Consider the following 21,226-nt stretch of genomic DNA (forward strand, 5'->3'; position numbering starts at 1 on the left):
AATCCTACTTATTCAATTTATTAAGAATAAATTCATCATTGAAAAAAGGCTCCTTGACGCATATCTGCCAAAAAATTAAAAATAACTTTAATAAGTTGAAATACCGGGGTGAAATCAATTTATACACTGTCTTTTGGGTCAGATCTTGATTTGATACATCAACTAAGTACCATAATGACTAGAACCTTAAGCGGTAAGACTATATATTTTAATTTATGAAAAAAAAAAGTGTCTATGTTTATAATATAGTCTGTATTCTTTTTTTTTATAGGCATTGATTCGGTGGCTCTTGCTTCTAAGGGTTCTGTTATAGAATTTTTTGTTTATTTATGTGGATTAGTGTTGCATGTTGTAAAAATAAAACTCTAATCTATGGATTTTATTTTTTCCAAGAACTCCTTAGTTACTTGTTAGTATTTAATTTAGCTATTTATAAATAGATATCATAAGGTCTAAAATTAAACAAACGATAACTCATTTATTCTTCTTCTCTTTCTAACAACAAAAAGTAAATGTCAAACTCAAATGAGGTGGGGAAAAGTGGAAAATGGTCGGAAAATATTTGTTTAATTCATGCTCAGTTGATCGGAGAAGATTAACGTTAATATTATATTAAACTATGTGCTACAAAGTTTTAATAAAATGAGTACGAAATGTGGTCGAGATATAAAAAACCGTCAAATTCATACGCATCGAAATATGCAGCGCAACCAGCTGTAAATTGAATTTAGTCTTTGATGTTTCCACGTATTTTTTTACTATGAAAAGCTGGTTTTAAAAATGTATGCATAGTCGTTGATAAATATGGCTAGGGATGGCGACGTGCCTACTATTTTTAATCCGAAGAGAGTGCGCACGCCTTCTGTGATAATAACTACGGACGAGGTGGCGAGTGACCATGGAGATGTTGAGAGGGAGCGCCCCAACGGGCCACCGACACCTCTGAGCCCACGGGCGCCTCTAACCCCTCAGAGTTCTGTGTCTTCAGCCCCTCCTTTGACAACACAGCCTTCACTCCAGCAGGCTTACAGTGAGTCTGCGGGCAGTAGTCAAGATGAAGACCGCCGTGATAGAAAAAACGAGAACTCCTGTTGCTCAAAGGTGGCCAAGAAGGTTGGTTTAAATGCTGTTAATTTTTTTTCTTTTACCTATATATAATTTTTTATATTACCAGCCTGTTTCAATTATACAACACTGAAATATCATCATGCACAATATTTTAATCACTGCCTGCTGAGTACTAGTCCCATCTCTGATAGAATTGAGGTATATTGATTTATATGAATTTTGAGATATGAGTGCCCGTCAAGGTTAACTTCAAGCTTGTAATACTATTTTGCTGAGAGAAAAATTAATTACCTATCAAAAAGCCCTAGTAAAGCTTATTATTTTCTGCTTATTTGACTGAAACATCAAAGAAGCAGTAATGTCAAGTATATGGACACATGAGTATCTTCGGTTTTGATGTCTTAAGGTGCAGAAATAAAAAAAATTACCATTTGTTGTAGTGTGTATTTATTAATTAAAGGAATACCACTTGCTTGTTCACAATACATATTAAGGAAACGTTACAAACGTTTTTTTGCCTTTGACTGCAATATCATGATATTGCAGTCAAAGGCAAAAAAAAAAAAAACCCAATTACTGAAGAAATTTTGACATTTTAACAATAAAATATTGTTCTAAATAAAAGCTGTATACTAGTTCCTTTCTAACCTTATCAAATCTTGCCTGCTTTTAATTATTAAGTAACAGTATTTTTTTTTGTTTTTTTTTTTTGTAGTAATAATTGGCGTACCAAGCATATGATAAGTGGAGAATTGTCACCTATAAACAGATACTCACTTTACGTGGCATGCAAGGCATAGGTGTTAAGCCACATATGCCTGTAATTCATTGGCAACTACTCTCTTCAGACTGGAACACAGCATTGCAACAAAGCTGCTTAGTGGCAGAAATCATCAAGGCGATACTTCCCCTGATGAGCTGTTGAGCTGTCACAAAAAGCTCTACCACTTCTAATTATAAGGCATGCAATGATGGATGTAGGGCATTTTAACCCAATATATATGTTATTTTGCAGATCTATTATGGCCTCTGTGTCACAGCGACCATTGTAGCAGCCTGGGTGACTGTGACTCACTGCATTAAGTACATGTACCTCCAGAACTATTCACACACAGACAGCTCAATGAGTACAGAGTCTAGTATAAATAATAATTTTACTTCTAGGATTCGCACACATGTGAGTAATATATGAATAAAATATATCCTACAGCATGCAGTCTCTTTCTATGCCAAATTTGCCAAGATTGGTTGAGCTGTAAAGACATGAAAAGGTAGCATAGTAGGCTATATGTTTAATACAGTGCTTGATACAGTATTTAGCGTGTGTGTGTTTGTCTACTTGACCTTCTCTAACTAACCGCGAACACAGAGTTAGTTGAAAAATCGGAGATAGGTTGCTTTTTATCCCGGGAAAACAATGGATTCCCACGGGATTGTTTTAAACCATAATAAACGCGGGCAACAACTAGTAAATAATAAATTGTATGAATGCGAAAATGTTTGTTTATTCGTCCTTTCTTCACACCCTAATTAAGTGACGAATCAACTTGATTTTTGGCATAGAGTTAGTTTAAAGGGGAGAGAGTGACATAGGCAGCTATTTATCTCAGGAAAACTAAAAGTTCCCACATGATTTGAAAAAAAAAAACCGTTATAAACTCAGGCATCAGCTAGTCTTTTATAAAATACTGCTACTGGAAAATATTACAAAATTTGTAATGAAAATATTTGTTTCAGCACCACTTCAATGCACCATTTTTTACCGCATGGTTCTGTACAAACTGGCTGATACTTTTTTACCCCCTCTACCTTATTATCATGCTCATTCACAAGAAGTGCAAGTCAGCGAACACTATTGTTTCTGACGCCTTCACAGACTTCAAGGATAAGGGATTTACATTTGGTAAGCACAAATTGGTATAAATTTAATGAACAATAAATAGTGGTCATAGGTATTCTAAGATCTTAATCTATTTTATGAAAGGGATATGAAAAATTTATGTCACTATCAAAAGTTCTGGCGGCGACGCGCCGAGGATTTTGCTTCGACAGCGGCGTTGAATATTTTTGATTATTTAAAAAAACCTAATTTATCTTATCCAGCATATTGGATTATACAGTGATAAAGACTCGTCATCCCATTTCGATTATGTAGATTGTCACTCAAAACTTACCATGGCCACCTGAGTCGGACTCGAAAATTTCTAGTGCAGCAGTGCTTTCAATTTACGACATTATCAATACAATTACTGGATAAAGCGAAACATGAGCATCAGTCAAAATCGTCGTCTTGCTCATGTTCATTCTTACGCCCATCTGTTAAGAAACTCTGCTGAGGTCTTTGAGCATAGAATTAAGGTCTCCCAGAGTCTCTGTCATTATGACTACATCGTCGCAAACCGAAGTTGATGTTAATGCAAAGTCCGTTCCAATCCAGAAGATTAAAGCCGTCTTCCAACGCAGCGGTGAACCGTTTCGGGGTGATTACAACTCACTGAAGCACTCCTCGCTAAACTTGAATTGGCCTCGTAGTTTGGTCCTCAATTGAAATTGACAAAGCCTCGTTTTTGATCAACACTTGGATATTATGGTAGTAGATTCGGCATCTCTGCAGTGACCCTGAGTCCCCAAAACGAAAAAACGGAACCCTTATAGGTTCACAGGTCGTCTGTTTGTCTGTCCATCCGTTTGACCGCCCGTCCTTCCGTCACACTCGATTATTTCAGTAACTATTAGAGCTATAAACCTTAACATTCTAACATTCTAAAACAATTATTTTTGTGCATAAAAGTTTATGATTAAATGGTGCAAAATTTAGTTTGAAATTCGAAAGAAGAAGAAAAACCATTGTGTTACAATGCAACCGTTTTGCAACGTTTATAGGGGGTTTATTTTTAACCTGACAGAAAATGAGTAAAATTGTCGCTTTTTCTCTTATTAGTAATTGACACACAAAATATCTATCTATCATACGATTGATGAATTTCTTAACGACAAGGCTACTTGGAAGCAGGCTCAGCTCTCATCTCTCACAAGATACTGAATTTAAAATATTGTAAACTGTAAAATGATGTTGAAAAAGAGCAATCTGCTAAGTTTCTTGCTGGCTTTTCTCGGTGGGATCTGCCTTCGGAACAGGTGGTAGAGTCGCTACAAACAGAAACAATTGACGTTTCAAAAGTGCTTATAAACTGGGCCTACTTGAAATAAATGAATTATGTTTTTTTTTTCTAAACTAACAATCCTGTGACTTTGCTTATCCTAGCCCGCTTCCTGAGCCGCTGCGGACTGTTCTGCTTGCTTTGGGTCGTCACAATCTACATGTACACATACTCTCTGAAGATACTACTGTCAACAGACGTTGTGGCACTCTTTGCCACCAATGTCTCCTGCGTCTACTTACTCTCTTGGGTCATTCTGCATGAGCAATTTGTTGGTGTTCGGGTAAGTTTTATTATAATTTAAATAGTTTGTTGTTAATTGTTTTGCTGATTAAATAAATAATGATTTAATAAATAAAAATGATTTAATAAATTTTCCATCTATCATCAGATTTATAGAGTAGCTGGTAATGAAATTACTCTTATTACACGACTTTTTCCCGGAATTAGTACTTGTAGAGAAATATATATAAAAACGTGTAAAAAAATCATCGACAGCCAAAACCAGTTCACTGCTGTAGTACAGGGCTCGCCACACTGGGCAGATGGGTTGGTGATCGCAGATTTTTTTTTTTCTCTCTGAAAGTGTTGATAATAAATATAATTAAATATACTACGACAATACACACATCGCCATCTAGCCCCAAAGTAAGCGTAGCTTTGTGTTATGAGTACTAAGATGACTGATGAATATTTTTATGAATAATATACATAAATACTTATGATATAAATAAAAACACCCAGCCACTGAGAAAAAATCCTGTTTATCACAAAAACATTTGCCAGTTGTGGGAATCGAACCCACGGCCTTGGACAAAGAAAGCAGGGTCGCTACCCATTGCGCCAATCGGCGGTCTTCAGATTGTATAGTAGCACAGAGTATTAGTATACATCAGAATACATTTGCTAGTAGTATAGTAGCAAATGTGTTCTGATCTTCCGTCACCACACGACTAAACAAAAATACGCAGTGTCAACCATAACATTGATGAATATGGATATTGTGAGGAAACCGGCATGCTTGAGAGTTCCCCATAACTTTATCAATAGCGTGTGAAGACCACTAATCTGCACTGGGCCAGCGTGTTGGACTACGGCCTTAACCCCTTTGGGAGGAGATTCGTGGACTGTAGTGCCCGTGTTGATATGATGATGATAATGATGAATATGTCATTAGAAAAAAGATGATAGTAGAAGTTACTTTTATATAAAAACTTAAGTATACATTTTGTAATTTAGTGACATAATACCTATTTACGAAAGACGTTGTATATACAATGTGTAACGGAATAACGAAATACTGTTAAAGGGCTCGTAAGTATATTTCATAATGAATCGCCCTGTAAAAATATTAACTCATAAGAAGTATAATAGTTTTTCCATACAAACTAATTCAAAACATTCTAAGTGTTATCTTATGACAACCCTATTCAAGATAAAAGACGACGTGTGCGTAGTACCTACGCCACGCGACGCGTATGCACCTAATAAAATAACACGAGTCGCTTGATTTTACTTTTGCATGTGTTGTTAGTATCTGATTTCTTTCAGTAAAAACTATGGCTATGGTTGACTCAAAAACTATTAGCGTTTCGGATTACACATATAAGTCTCCAGAGACAGAATATAATGTACCTCTTAAGCCTCTGAAGTATTATTTCGGTTTTCATTTACACATTATATAGTCTCTGACCTTTTTGGCAGCCCTAAAGTACGCAGCGCGCAAGCTCAGAAGCTGAATAAATAAAATCTTCCAAATCCTTCATTAAGAGGTTAATAGCCTATAACAGTCCACTGCTAGACCAAAGGCCTCTCGCAACGGGAGGATATTCCCATAATCAGCACCAGTGGCGTGCACTTCATACATGCACGAAAGCATTGCATACCCTAAAAATTTTGTATTACTCATAAAGGGGAAGGATTTTCAATTTTATGCCATTTTCCTTCTTTATGCATACCCTGGTCAAAAACCCTGTGCACGCCACTGATCAGCACGTTCGGCAGATGAAGCAGATGCCCGTTCTCCTTTATGGATTATAACGCCTCGTTGATTAGTCGCCTCGTACAAAACCTGTGGGAAGCATAGAGGTAGTGACTGTATTCTAATCTGCCGTCATTACACGGCACAAAATCCTTAACGCTGAATATTTATTGTAGTCATCAGCCATTTTACGAAGGCTACGTTTACAGATAGTGGCGGCCATCTTGTGCGATACTGGGATAGCGTTGTTGGCGTACATGGACGGTATCACTGGCAGCTCCACACTCGGTGGGGTCGTACTCGCTGCTTGCGCCGCCGCTGGCTTTGCTATATTTAAGGTAAGTTGGCTTTAGGTTAACCAATGTACAGTTTATTGTAAATGAGCTAACTTAGCTCATTTACAAATAAACTGTACAGGTCACATCTTTTTTAGATGTTCAACAGGTTTTTACGACTTTTTATTTTCCTTGCCTATCTAGTATTCTTTTAATAGGAAATTGTAAAGTTTTGAATGGCGATCTAGAAAACCCCCCAAGTTTTTTTGTTCAGTAAAACATCAAGAGTAAAATGGACATAAACTATTTCTACAGATATTTATTACATTAAGTTTCTGCTGTAGATGTAAGGCACTCGACATTCGTTTTCGTTTCGCAGATTTGTTGCTATAAAAAACTTTACTCGGAGTACGAGATTCAAAGGGCCAAAGAGCACACGATACTTTTAACAGAACACGCGGATACTTTTAACAGGTTTTCGGTAACTGGATGACTCATCTGAGCATACTTTTTTGGAAGCTCGATACGCTCGAACGCTGCGTGAGGCTCTTCTCCGAGACACTTCTCCGCAAGCTTTTGACACCACCAATATCAAACGCAGAAAGACACCTATGCACCGAGGCAAATGCTAAAACGCGCAAATGCTATTGCTGTAGCAATCGAACGCATTGAAATCTCAAAAACCCGAAGCAGATCAATTGAAAAGTATATTGTGTTATGGCCCTAAGCGATGATGTAAAAATCGCTTGTTTAATCGCGTTTCATAATGAGTCTTAATCAGTGAACTTTTTACTTAAGGTTAGTAAAGCTCGCGTTATACGAACACGCGACAGCCAACAAACATGGACAAGTGCGTGAGAAATATACATTCAAGGGCGTTTGGAGCATGGGGTTAAAAAGAAAAAGTTTGAGAGAGTTGTTTTGACTTCATCAATCAATAGTCTTCAACAGTCTTCTGCTAGACTAAAGACTCTCTCCAACGGAAGGATTTGCCCATAATAGCACGCTGGGCAGATGCAGTAGATGGTAGTAGCATAACGGAGGACGCTGTTGCCCATGCCCCGTTATATTCCCTTAGACGCCTCGTACGACACCTTTTTCTCGTTCACCTCAGCGCTTGACGACAATCATGCCCGTTAGAAAGCAATGATGAGGTGGGTCTAGGTTGGAGCACGCTTGCCTAGAAAAAGCCTATTCACTCTAGCCTTGTAGGTACTCAAATTATACGAGGCTGGAAACACAGTTGCCGGGAGGGCGTTCCACATCTTAGCGGCACGTATCAGAAATGTGGATAAAAAACGTTGTGTGCGTGTTGATGGAATATCATCCAATTAATGTCACCGTTCACGGTGTCTCGCTGTGCTGTGGTAGAACGGGGAAGGAGGACCTGCGGGAAGAGGCGGTGGGGGGGAGGGGACCGTATCCTGGGGTCGATCCCCGGCTTGGAAAATTTCCGCTCATCGGTTAGCACGTTACGATCTTAGATTGCATCAGGGGCTAACTTGTAGTAAATAAATATTTTTTATTAGTTAGTACAAAATAGATATGCTATAGATATTTCTTTGTTAGACGACGGCGACAAAACTAATAGCATTGTTTTAACTATTTAATCTTTTCTCTCTATAATACACTTAAACACGACTTGGTGATCGTAACAATCGCGTGTGAAACCGTATTTGGGGCACGGTATTGTCACGCGGCCCTTATTAAGACACGTTTAAGATCATGATAACGTCGCAGTGAAATACGATAGATTTTTTTTTCATATTGGTGGCGATTCGAATTGCATGGAAAAAAATATAGTCACTAAGAAACTGTTTATAGAGCTTGAATATTTAAACTAATATTCTTTTTACTATTATTATTTATTATAATTATATATTATAAAGTGGATGTATTTGTTTGTTTGCACCTAATAGGCTCGTCGAACCATTGTTCACATTTATAGAAAGCTAAATTATTACAAAGTAACCGAGGCTTTAATTTAAATTTATATATAACTAGCTTCTGCCCCGCGACTACGTTTGCGTGGACTTCAGAATTGGGTTTTAAAACTTCGCGCGTTAACCATTTTTAATCTTACTACGGGAAATATTTGAGAGATCGGTATAGATAGTACATGTCCTTTTCCATAGCATAGGTGATATGCATGCAAAATTTCAAAATTGTCTGCCCGCGGTTTAGCTCATACCTAAACAATTTTCAATTCTGCCCGCTTTCAAAGCTTAACTCGTAAACAATTTTAAATGTTTCCTCGTGATCTACTTCAGGAATCGGGATAAAAGGTAGCCTATAATCTTTTCTATATCAAAGGCTACATGCATGTTCAATGTCATCTAAATCCGATCATCCGTTTTTGCGGGATTGAGTAACAAAAAATAAAAAATAGTATTTTTATACTGTACTAAATTTTGTGTCATATATTTTCTGTTATTAGTTGTAAGTTTTCCTGACTAATAAAATACAATATATTTTTCCAATCCGTGTGCGCGAATTATCCTTACTATTATTATAAATGCGATTAAGGGTGGATGGATGTTCGTTACTCTTTCACGCAAAAACTATTGTACTTTATTTGACTAAAATTGCGAATGGATTTAGATTGGGATGTTTTCGTCGTCGTCGACGTGGGGGTCGAGACAAATATCATATAATCTTATGTTGGAGAGGGGGGGTGTGTGTTTCTCGGCAAATATCACGCAATTCTTTTTCTGAATGCAACAAACAATAAATTATACTATTTTGGTCCATTGGTCTTTTTACAATAACAATCCAAAGCGTTAAGGTAAGAAACCCACATTTTGAAAAATCTCAAGTGAGATTGGGGAATGGGGCCCTCCCCCTTATATCCCCTCCCCCCATTGCAGTTAGGGTTGAACAAAATCTTACGTCATCACCAGAAAATGAAAAATAAAAAAAACACCTCACGTTATTTATGGACGCCCCCTCTCTATGGACGACTCTTTGTCCAGGGTTGAGAAAGCCGCGGGCGACAGTTGGTAATAAATAAATTCGCTTGTCCATCCAGGTGCTATTCAGAAAAGTGATGGGCGAGGTGAACACGGGCCAGCGCGCGTTGTTCTTCTCGATACTCGGTATCGTGAACGCGACGCTGCTGTGGCCCGTTTGCCTCGCGCTCTACCTCACGGGCTCGGAGCAACTGCCCGCGCATCAAATGCCGTGGATTCCCCTCCTGCTAGCCAGTGTTGCACTGCTCGGTAAGTGTTTAACTTACATTTTTTGGGATGCTGATTTGACGATTTTCGAAAATGTTTTATTTTTATTTTTTTATAAATATATAATTTTGGACGGCCGATTGGCGCAGTGGGCAGTGACCCTGCTTAAAGGGTCTAAAGCCGATTCCCACAACTGGATAAATTTTTGTGTGATGAACATGAATATTTTTCAATGTCTGGTTTCTTAAATGATATATTATACGAATTTATGCATGTTATTCATTGAAATATTGATCACTCTTCTTAGTACCCCTAACACAAGCTACGCTTACTTTGGGGCTGGTGTATTGTCGTAGTAAATTTATTTATCATGAATTATATGTTTGTCTGTATATTATAAGTATTTATTTATATTCTGCATAAAAAAATATTCATCAGTCATTTTAGTATACATAACACAAGCTACACTTACTTTGTGGCTGGATGGCGATGTGTGTATTGACGTAGTATAAATTTTTTTTTTATATTTTTTTTTTGAAATACGCCACATGATATGATCGTGGTACTTGAGTGGCGTGCACTTCATACATGCATAAAAGCTCTGCCTACCCTTACATTTTTTTTTTGTTTTAAATAATTGTCGGACCAAGCAGATGGCCCACCTGATCAAAACTGTTGAAAACAATCCCCTATAAGCAGAACAACGATTTTCGTTAACACCAAAAGCAGTGCAGTTGGTTTTTTCTTAAGAGTGTAGACAATAGACTAGGCGATTAGATTAAAATTAAATTCTATGAAGTTTCGAGATGCGGGACTGGCCGGTATGTTGTACTGTACTAAAGTGAGTTGAAGTACCTCAGAGTTAAAAAACAGAACTTCTAAATGAATAAATAAATATACTACTACAATACACACATCGCCATCTAGCCCCACAGTAAGCGTAGCTTGTGTTATGGGTGCTAAGATGATAGATAGATTTTAGATATATTTTAGTTACTCTCACAGCATTATGTCATATGGAATTTTACTTTGGGGTAATGCTGCTGGTATTAGCACTATTTTCGTGCTGCAGAAGAGGGCTGTTCGTTCGATCTACAAAATGGGTCCGAGAGAGTCATTGAGAGATAAATTTAAAGATTTTAAAATAATGACGTGACATAGTCAGTACATATTTGAAAATTTAATGTACGTTCATAAAAACATTTCTAAATTTAAGAAAAAATGTGACTGCAATAATTCAAATATTAGAAGTAATAATAAACTTACAGTGCAATATACTAGGTTACATAAAATTCATAATTCGTTTAAAGGAAATTGCATACAATTCTACAATAAACTACCAATTGAAATCTTGGAGATGTCTCTTAAAAAGTTCAAAGTTTGTATTAAACGTAAGCTTATAGAAAAGTCCTATTATAGTATAAAGGACTACGTAAACGATAAAAAAGCTTGGGTGTAAATTATTGCTCTAACCAGGTTGCTCTTCTAATAATTTTAAATTACATTGTGAGATGGTGATAACAAAAAAATAAAAAACACCCCGCTAAGGTTGTTGTGGGCTTCTTCTTAGACCAGGACGCGTTTGGAACCCTCGTAGCTTTAGTTTTAAGATTACGAATGTGGTAATCGCCATCATCTCACTACCGTGTAATTCTTATGTACGCATCAAAAGTGCCACCTATGGGCCTACTTGAATAAAGATAATTTTGACTTTGACTTAGACTTTGATGACTAATGAATATTTTTTTATTAATAATATACATAAATACTTATAAAATACATATAAACTCCCAGACACTGAAAAACATTCCTGTTCATCACACAAACATTTTCCCGTTGTGAGAATCGAACCCACGGCCTTGGACTCAGAAAGCAGGGTCGCTGCCCACTGCGTCAATTGGCCGTCGAATTATAGCAAGTAATTAATAATTAGTGCCAGTGGCGTCCACAGAAATTTTGGCCAGGGTAAGCATAAAGCAGTAAAATGGCATAGAATATCAAAATCCTCCTCTGTTGCCAGTTATATGAAAATTTTAGGGAAGGTAGCGCTTATGTGCATGTATGAAGTGCATGCCACTGACTAGTGCAATACTTTAATAATACACATATCACACTTTTTTTTTTTTTTCTATCATTTATTATTTTTCTTTTTTTTTTAAATTATTAACAATGCTTAAGAATAAATTAAAAAACTACTAAAAATTTATAAAAAAAAAAACTTCCACCCTCCGCTTGCGGGGCTTTTGAATGCCCAAGCAACCGGTGGTCAGGGCTCCAGAGTGAGAAACCTCCTCACAATACGCGCCGTTTCAAGGACTACTGCCTTCTGTATCCGACCCTTGATCCAACAACCAAGCGAAAGCTTCTTGAGATGTTGGTCGAAGCTTTTCGCGAGAAGACCATTGACTGAAACGACTATCGGAACAACAACGGTCGACTCAACATTCCACATGGCGGTAATCTCGTGAGCATTTAGATACTTTTTCCTTTTCAGCTTTCACCAGATTATCGTCATGTGGAATAGTTATGTCAACAATTATTGCACGGCGCACTGATCGATCGACTAGCACTATATCAGGTCTATTAGCTGTAATATACCTGTCAGTGATAATTATACTTTTTATTATTAGATCGAGTACATCAAAGTAGAGAAATCCTTTGTGGGGATGAATATATGCTTTTATAACATGACACCGAAGGTAATTTTAGATCTACCTTTACCTAAGTTTAAACAATATATTAAAACACATTTAACAAATCGTGGTTACTATACGATTGAGGAATTCCTTAACGACAAGGCTGCTTGGAAGCAGGCCACTCCGCTCTCATCTCTAGCAAAACAGAAAAATTCTGATGTTGGAAAAGAGCAATCTGCTGAGTTTCTTGCCGGCTCTTCTCAGTGGAATCTGCCTTCCGAACCGGTGGTCGAGTCACAACAAACCGACTGACTTGACGTTTCAAAAGTGCTTATTAAAGGCCTACTTGAAATAAATGAATTTTGAATTTTGAAATCAACCCATTACCGACCCACTGCAGGGCACGGGTCTCCTTCCACAATAAAAAGGGCCGTGGTCCACCACGCTGGCCCGTAGCCGATTGGTGGACTCCACACACCTTTGAGAACATTATGGAGAACTCTCAGGCATGCAGGTTTTCTCACGATGTTTTCCTTCACCGTTGAAGCAAGTGTTATTTGAATTACTTAAAACGAACATAACTTAGAAAAGTTGGGAGATGCGTGCTGGGATTCGAACTCCGTCGCCCCAAAGGTAATTCGAGCTCCTATCCACTGGGCTACCACCGCCGTACTAGTTTAGTAGAATTTGGTTCAAATTATTTTTTATAAGATATCCAGGTAAATAACAAAATTATATATAGGTACTCTCCGTGAAAAAAGCGCGCATTGTTCAAAGTATGCCAAGGTCAAAAATGCAAGATAAATGCGTCAGTTTTCACTTTGTAAGAGATCTCATGGGAATATAGGTCAAGATGTTTTGAACTTGCGACTTATCCCGACCGTACTAAGATTAGATTTCAACTGGCGCAAATAATTTACAATAAGAATTATAACGCTATTGGGTTACGATGGCTATAGTGTTCTAGAAATTAAACGTAAATGCGAAACTGTGTTTGTTTATTTGTCCTACTTTTACGCCCTAAATAAGTAACCAATCAATTTGATTCTTAGTTTCGAGTTAGTTGAAAAGACTGAGACTAACGTCTTCATTTGACGATCTCGCTGGGGCAAAAGTCCTTGACAGCATATGTATATGTTTTAAGGTTGACTTATATGCGGACGGAGTCGCGGAGGACCGCTAGTTTGTAATATGACAATAACAGTTAACAACAATCGTCAACAACAACGGTTAACAACAACGGTTCACAACAGCAGTTAACAACAACAGTAAACAACAACAGTTAACAGCAACAGTTAACAATAACAGGCAAGGTTCCTGCACTGACATCAAACTACAGGTTCCGTAAAGTCGCACAAAATATTATAGTAGTTCTTTTACAGTTAATTATGTCAGACTCTGGAATTCCCTACCTGCAGGGCTAGCACGGGCAGGAGATATAAATTATATCCCCCGATTATATCCTCTATCAAGGGACATAATTATCTTTTCCCCTTGCCAGAGCACGGCAACAGGGGAGAGGATAAATTTATCCCCGTTTGACATTTCTCGTGGATATATATCCCCCGCCCATAGCATGGGAAGAAATGAAAGGGGAAAGACTATCCTTTTTTGACATTTGAAAGAGACAATTTTATCCCCGTCCTTAGACGTGGGTTGAAAATTCTGTTAACGAATTAAAGTCGAAAAAAACATGTCTCGTGCTTTCTGGGGCTCTTATTATTCAAGTGAAATGGAGAAATCTGAACAAAAATTACACCGGCGCTCTTTACGTGACGCCAGTAATCCGTTCGAATTTCCCGATGCAGAGTTCCAACACTTGTTTCGGATGGGTAAAAATTGTGTGCTGTACTTGTGCGAGGAGCTTAATGAGGCACTAAAACCACTAAATGCTGTCGATGGACTACCAGTGCACATAAAAGTAAGTTGTTATTAAGTACCTAAAATCACCTTGTGCAAAGACATCATCTATATATGAACGTAGGTTTAAAAAAAAGCATGGCTAATCACTTTTTGTCTAGGTTCTCACATCTTTAAGGCTATTAGCGGACGGTAGTTATCAGCGGGGACAGGTCAAGACCATGGCTGTTGCTCAAACAACAGTCAGCAAATAACTGACCCAAATTACTGGAGCTATTGTCAGTATGTGAGTATATATAGGTACTTACTTCCTAATAATTCTCATTAGTAAATATAAATCCCATCCTGTTCAAAGTGCAGTGATGTGATAACTAGTTTTCACTTTATAGCTGAGTGCCCCTTGTACGTGTTGGTAAGATGGGAACTACAAGGTAAGGATAGAATAAGTGAAGAAGACCTAGCAAACCTCACCTTAGGGGATATTGTTAGGTTCACCACAGAGACTGGTAGGTTTCAGGGGGGACCCTGCCGGGACACCAGTAAAACCTGTGTCTCAAACATGGGGAATAGGGTGGAATGGTCCTTACATAGGACTGATCACCCGTCTGGCAATGGCAGACATCCCCTCATCAAATATAGATATACTTACTTTAATAATAAAATTATTAGTCAGTACTTAGTACTTCAGTATAAGTACATAGCAAAGATATTCAATGCTAGGTACTTTAATTATTTTTCATTTCATTTTAGACTAATGCCAAAGTAGATATTATTCCCGGGAACAGACTCTGGAGATCCACGATAGATGTTCAACTGGTAAAGACAAATTATTTAGATCTAGAGTTTATCAAAAACTTAAACAATCAAGTAAGTTAATAATTTTAAAATATGTTTTACAGATTGTGGTGTGTGTCCATGACCAATTCATATTTATTAACTCTAAAGTAAAATATGAAAAGATACAGCTGTATGAAAGTAGAATCGGACAGTACTACATCTTATGTATGTTTTAAATAAAATGTGCAAACTTTCAAAACTTTACTTATTGTTGCCATTTACTAGTATAAAAGGGAAACAATGCAAATCAAAAAAAGTTACACACCTACCTATATCATTATATTATACTCCTCATAATTACCTAGAAATTACATGCCTAGGATTCTGCTGCATATGTTGTATACGACTAGTCTGGTAAATTATTTATATGAATATACAAAAAACAATGTCTCATTATAATAAAATTGTTTATTTGAGGAATTAGTACAAAAACTTGGCAGTAGATACTGTATTTAGTAATGAAATATAAGAAAATACAAAAAAAAATGTCTGATAAATTATTTAACATGGGCATGGGTTAATCATCACGTCCAAATTACAATGTAGGATTGTGCATATATTTCTATTCAACATTTTATTAAAATCTTGGAGAAAATCTGAAAAAGCAAAACAAGTAGGAATTAATTTACATGTTTAAATAACAAAGTAGAATTTTATTGGGGACTCAGGCTATGCTCTAGAGCCTTGGATGATGACTCCGGATTTAGAAGCTGCACCAAATAGTTCTGCAGAGAAGTACACAAACTGGCACTGCCAAGTAAGAAACTGTGTGGAAAGGGCCAATAGGTACCTTAAAGACACATTTCGCAGCTTGGGGATTGACTGGGTGCTTCATTACAGTCCCGAAAAAGCATCTCCACTTATATATGCCTGCATAACACTTTATAATATTATGCATCATTATAGGCGTGTATTGTAAATATATACTTTAAATAATATTTAAGTTCCCATAACTTATTATTATTGGGCACATTAATGTTTGGTAATATTATAAAATTATATCTTATAATAATGGTTCCTTATAAATCATTGATCCTGCATTTTCACATACAATTTGCCCTACTAATTTGGGTCAACAGTATTGAGCATAATATAATTTGTATATTTCAGAACTCTAATGGAGCAAATGACAGTAAATTTTGTAAATACGAGCGAAGAACGACATCAGACATCAAATATGGATCAAACAAGATTGTTAACAGTTCCTCGACAAAAAAGAGAAATATTTATAAATACATATTTTAATTAATAAAATTTCTAAATTAACCTTTTCATCCTTTTTAATTTATTTTTGTTTGATAAATGAGCATCCTGCATTCTTCCATCTATACCTACTCTGGAAAATAAATAAATTCTTCACTTGGTTGACTTTACAGCAACATGTATACTATGTATATGTTGCCTGTGGTGCTGCGTCCCCGTGCTGTTGCAGCTTTTTAATGTCCTGCCACGTCTGCAAATAAAAGAAAAATTATGCAAGACTTGTTTGATGCCAACAACACTAATAAATAATTTAAATTTTTTGCACTTGCTTACTTTACCGCAAAATTGACTTAACTGTTTCCACTGATTGACCGTCCCGTCTGGCCCATGCTCCTTCAGTAATGACTAAGATTTGCCACTGGGATTCTGCCCTTTTGGCTCCTAAGAGTTCCTGTGAATTCCCCAGTGGCAAGGTGGTTGTGGGTTGGCATGAAATCTACCAACATTTGCAATTGTATTTTATTACTTCTTGATCTGAATAAACACAAATTTGTCAACTAATGGGCCATAGAAAAAGGCAAGCACAACTTTAAATAAAATAGTACAAGATCAATAATTTGATATGTAAACAGGATTGGATCTTGATGATTAACGTCTCTGTTTACTTTCACTGTAAAACATTCATTCATTAGGTACGCTTCTAAATCAATAGGTAGTCACTTTTTCAAACATTTTATAATAGAAGACTTACTTTTTAGCACTCATTTTATTTTCTCGAAAGGTAGGTTTTATACCACTTTGAAAAATCCAGAATAAATAATATAAACAAACAGCCGCAGACGAGGAACATTTATAGATAAAAAAAACAATAATAAACTTAGACAACTAAAACAAAACAGAAAACGAAAAATTTATTTGTCAAAACCATGAGCACAGATTAGAATAATTAATTTGTGACATTTACCGGGGGTTCGTCTTTCCCCTATTATATCAACCGTGGATATATTGTCCACCCGTGTGCCCATGCTCGGGGGGTGGATATAAATGCGTGAGGGGATAAACGTTATATCCTTCCCCCGTGGAGAAAATGTCCCCCGCCCATGCTAGCCCTGCTGCTGATATACATCAGGCAAAATACTTGCCTCTTTTTAAAAGTCATTTAAAAAACTATTTTATATATATGTAGCTATGTATGTATGTAGTTTATAAACTTAATTCTATCATTTATTGATTTTCATTTTTTTTTTTTTATAATTCTTAACAATGCTTACAAAAACAAAAAACACTATTAAACATTTATAAGAAAAAATGTAGTTTATTTTTACTATATGTAAGAATTATACGTGATATACATAATAATTATATGTGTAGTATTAGAATTTATAACATTTAGTTTAGTTTGCAATTCATATTTTTATTTAGGTATAAATTTTTATTGTTGTACCAATAACAAGTGCTTTCGCCAAAGGTTGTCTGCGAGAGATCGCTTTAGCGATAAGACCGCCTTTACACACCCAAAACTAGTTATTTATTACTTTTTATTTTATCTATTGTGTTTCTCTTAGTATTTTGTTGTAGTGTGTGCAATAAAGAATTTCATTTTTATCGTTTATAATGACTATCGTTTTTTTTTGTTACAGTTTTTCACTTGGTTTTCCAGTTCGGCAATCTCATGACGTACAATATATTTGTGTCTCTTGGACTTATAACTGCTGTTCCAATATCTGGTAGTAAGTATTTTTTTTAACAATAATAATGATTAATTTTTTTTTTTTTTATTGGCAGGTAGCTGATGTAATAAGGAGTAACTTAGGCTACGTTTATTTTAGAATAAATCTTTTATACAAAACTTAATTGGAAAAGTTCTACTTACACCTACACCCGATTCTTTTTTTACAACAATATACAACTTATGCTTTAAAACACAAAACCAACGCTGACGAAGTCACCAGGTGGCGATAGCTAGTTTACAATAAAATTTTAAGTTACTCCATATGAATTTCCGTTTATCTTATTCTGGTAAATAAACAAATTTTATTCTATTCTATTCAATATTATATTATTATGTATTTAAGAAACAATATAAAAACGCAGTTATTGTTTTCACTGCCGTACTGTATTGAGCTCATACTTTATTTTTCTTTATAATAATGTTTTTATTTATCTGTTGCTACTTGTAAGGTGTCAAAGAACAAATAAATATACATTTTTTTATCTTTGCCAGCTCTGGACGTGATTCTGTACGGCGTGGAGTTTGAAGGAATGAAACTGGCCGGCATCATATTGATAACCGTCGGCTTCTTCCTCGTCATGTTCCCGGACAACTGGCCCGACTACATCATGAGACTGTTGAGGTGAGGTTTTGTCGGGTGTGAGGCTTCGGCCGTGGCTAGCTAATTACCCTACCGACAACGAGGAGGATATAGCTATCCACCTGCTAAAGTTACTATTACACCCGTTTTTGTATTCTATCAATTATTGATTTTCATTTTTTTTTTTAACTCTTAACAAAGCTTACAAAAACAAAAAACACTATTAAAAATTTATAAGAAAAAAACCACCCTCCGCTTGCGGGGCTTTTGAATGCCCAAACAACCCGCGGTCAGGGCTACAGAGTGAGGAACCTCCTCACAATACGCGCTGTTTCAAGGACTAATGCCTTCTGTATCCGACCCTTGATCCAACAACCAAGCGAAAGCTTCCACCCGTTTATTATTACACATATATTATTTGGATATTATTTCCACTTGTGCGCCAGTGCACTGAGAGTTGATAAAGCTGTGGGACAAGATAATTTTTATCCTTTCCCGGGGATATAATTGTCTCTTTCCCATGCTAGCCGTGCAGGTGAGATTGCAGCATACAAGTGCCAGATTGAAGTGAATAAAAAAATAAGAAAAGTAAAACCTCAATGGAGATCTTTATATTCTCAGCCTATTAACGAAGGAGAGTTAGCAGGTTTGTCTCTCCACGCTTGTCCAGTGCGGGGATCTTTAGACAGCGTGTCCCAAAATTCAACGATAAGCTGGCACCCAATTTTAAACTGCTCAGGCCTACGAAAAAGGAAAAAAATATCTCAATATATTATTCAAATAAAAAAAAATTAATTATTCGAAAATGGCCACTTAAAATTTTTTTTTAACAATCCATCGAAATTTTTTTGAGTTCCGACTGACGATAAAAGTATGTTCAAACATCCCTGTTTTGAAAACATGCTCTGGTTTAAGGAGAGCCCACAACAAACTTAGCTTGGTAATTTTTTGTTATCACCATCTTACAGTCAATGAATATTTATATATTTAAATAATCCTTAGAATTATTATAGGCTTCCTGATATTTTCCTATAGGCTGACGTCTCTGAGATGTCATCCGGTACTTTTTTAATAAATAATATACAATTTACCTAAATGAGTTACAATTTTATGTAGCCTCGTAACACTATAACTTTATTTTTACTTTTGATATTTAAACTGTTACAGTTCACTTTTTTTAAATTAATTTATTATTTGACGGCCACGGTACTATTATTCGCCAATCGCGCAAGTTGCAGCGACCCTGCTTCTGAGTCCAAGGCCGTGGGTTCGATTCCCACTACTGGAAAATGTTTGTGTGATGAGCATATTGTATGTTTTACAGTGTCTGGGTGTTTATGTAATATTCTAATAATTTATGTATATTATTCATAAAATATTCACCAGTCATCTTAGTACCAACAACACACACAAGCTACGCTTACTTTGGGGCTAGATGGCGATGTATGTATTGTCGAAGAATATTTATTTATATTTTTATTTTTTTATGCTTATAAAATAAAATAAAAATTGTTTTGTCAGATGGAGCAGACGGCGGCAACGCGGTTCAGAGAACGGTGGGCGTAGTAGAGACACGGTGGACTACCGCACTGGCTACATCCGGTCGCATCTACGCTCGCCCTCCGGCCGCGTCAGGTGACCGCCCTATCCGCACACACAACAATCCACCAACTCGACGAATCTTCTGGGATCCCACTAATGATTGCCAATAACTTTGACGTTATATGTTTGTCTACGGACTCGGGAATCAACGAGGAAATTCTTCCATCGTGTCGACTATCGAAGCCATCTATTATTTTTTTCTCCTCTCCTCTTCTCTCTTCATGTTATAAAATCCACCAACTTGACAAATCTTCGGGGATCCCACTAATGATTGCCAATAACTTTAACCTTTTATGTTTGTCTACGGACTCGAGAATCAACGATGAAACTTGAAATGAATGATGAAAAGTGTCGACGATCGGAGCCATCTTTTTTTTTTCTAACTTTTCTCCTCGTGTTTCAAGTTTAGTTAGCCCTTGACTGCAATCCCACCTGGTAACAAGTGATGATGCAGTCTAAGATAGTAGCGGGCTAAACTAATTATTTTTCTTCACAATATATTCGGGTTTGTCTTAAGTTCCGCGCAAGAGTTGTTCAGCGTATTAGAGCGATTGTTGTTTGTTGGCAGGTTTAAATATAGTGGCGTCCTTGTCACAATGTTTTTTCGCAAAAGGGACGGCACTATTTTTATATCCTGTATCCTTAGGAATGTTATTTGCATGCTTTCAAACAATTGTAGTAATCTAAGAGTACACTAATAACACAAAGTAAACTGGACCTTATTTATCCTATTTTAGAGCTTAAGTTCGTTGACACTTTTAAAGCTAACGCTCCCAATGGAACGTTTGTCGACTAATTTTAAAGGCACACAATTTACGACTTTAAAGCAAAGGGTATAAGATTCATTTTTCTTTGTAAGCGTTGACTATAAAGTGAAAGAAAACGACTATAAATGTGAGTGTACAAATCTCAGGTCAAGGATAGCTAATAGTTTGGGGTTTTTATGCAACCGAATTCGTATTGGAACGGTTCCAGCTTTCAGCCTTATATAAAAATGACCACTTTGTCAGTAAACAATGTTTACTAAAAGTATTTTGCGCTATCTGCATTACTTTGTTCGATTTTCTCGTGTCTCGACATTTGTACTCTACGGAGTCTATTGTCATAAACAGTCT

The 21,226-nt window shown here is 36.5% G+C and overlaps 1 protein-coding gene across 1 annotated transcript; it reads left to right on the forward strand.

Moving 5' to 3' along the window:
* The first annotated feature begins 570 nt into the window (after window positions 1-570).
* LOC120626832 (putative thiamine transporter SLC35F3) lies at window positions 571-20,509 on the forward strand. Its single transcript, XM_039894598.1, has 9 exons — window positions 571-1,113; window positions 2,084-2,245; window positions 2,806-2,971; window positions 4,334-4,512; window positions 6,420-6,548; window positions 9,514-9,703; window positions 17,838-17,927; window positions 18,422-18,551; window positions 20,031-20,509. The coding sequence occupies exons 1-9, from the start codon at window positions 805-807 to the stop codon at window positions 20,146-20,148; spliced, it is 1,473 nt and encodes a 490-aa protein (XP_039750532.1). The 5' UTR covers window positions 571-804; the 3' UTR covers window positions 20,149-20,509.
* Window positions 20,510-21,226: the final 717 nt, after the last annotated feature.

This window comes from Pararge aegeria, chromosome 10 (genome assembly GCF_905163445.1).
Source record: "Pararge aegeria chromosome 10, ilParAegt1.1, whole genome shotgun sequence".
Lineage (NCBI taxonomy): Eukaryota > Metazoa > Arthropoda > Insecta > Lepidoptera > Nymphalidae > Pararge > Pararge aegeria.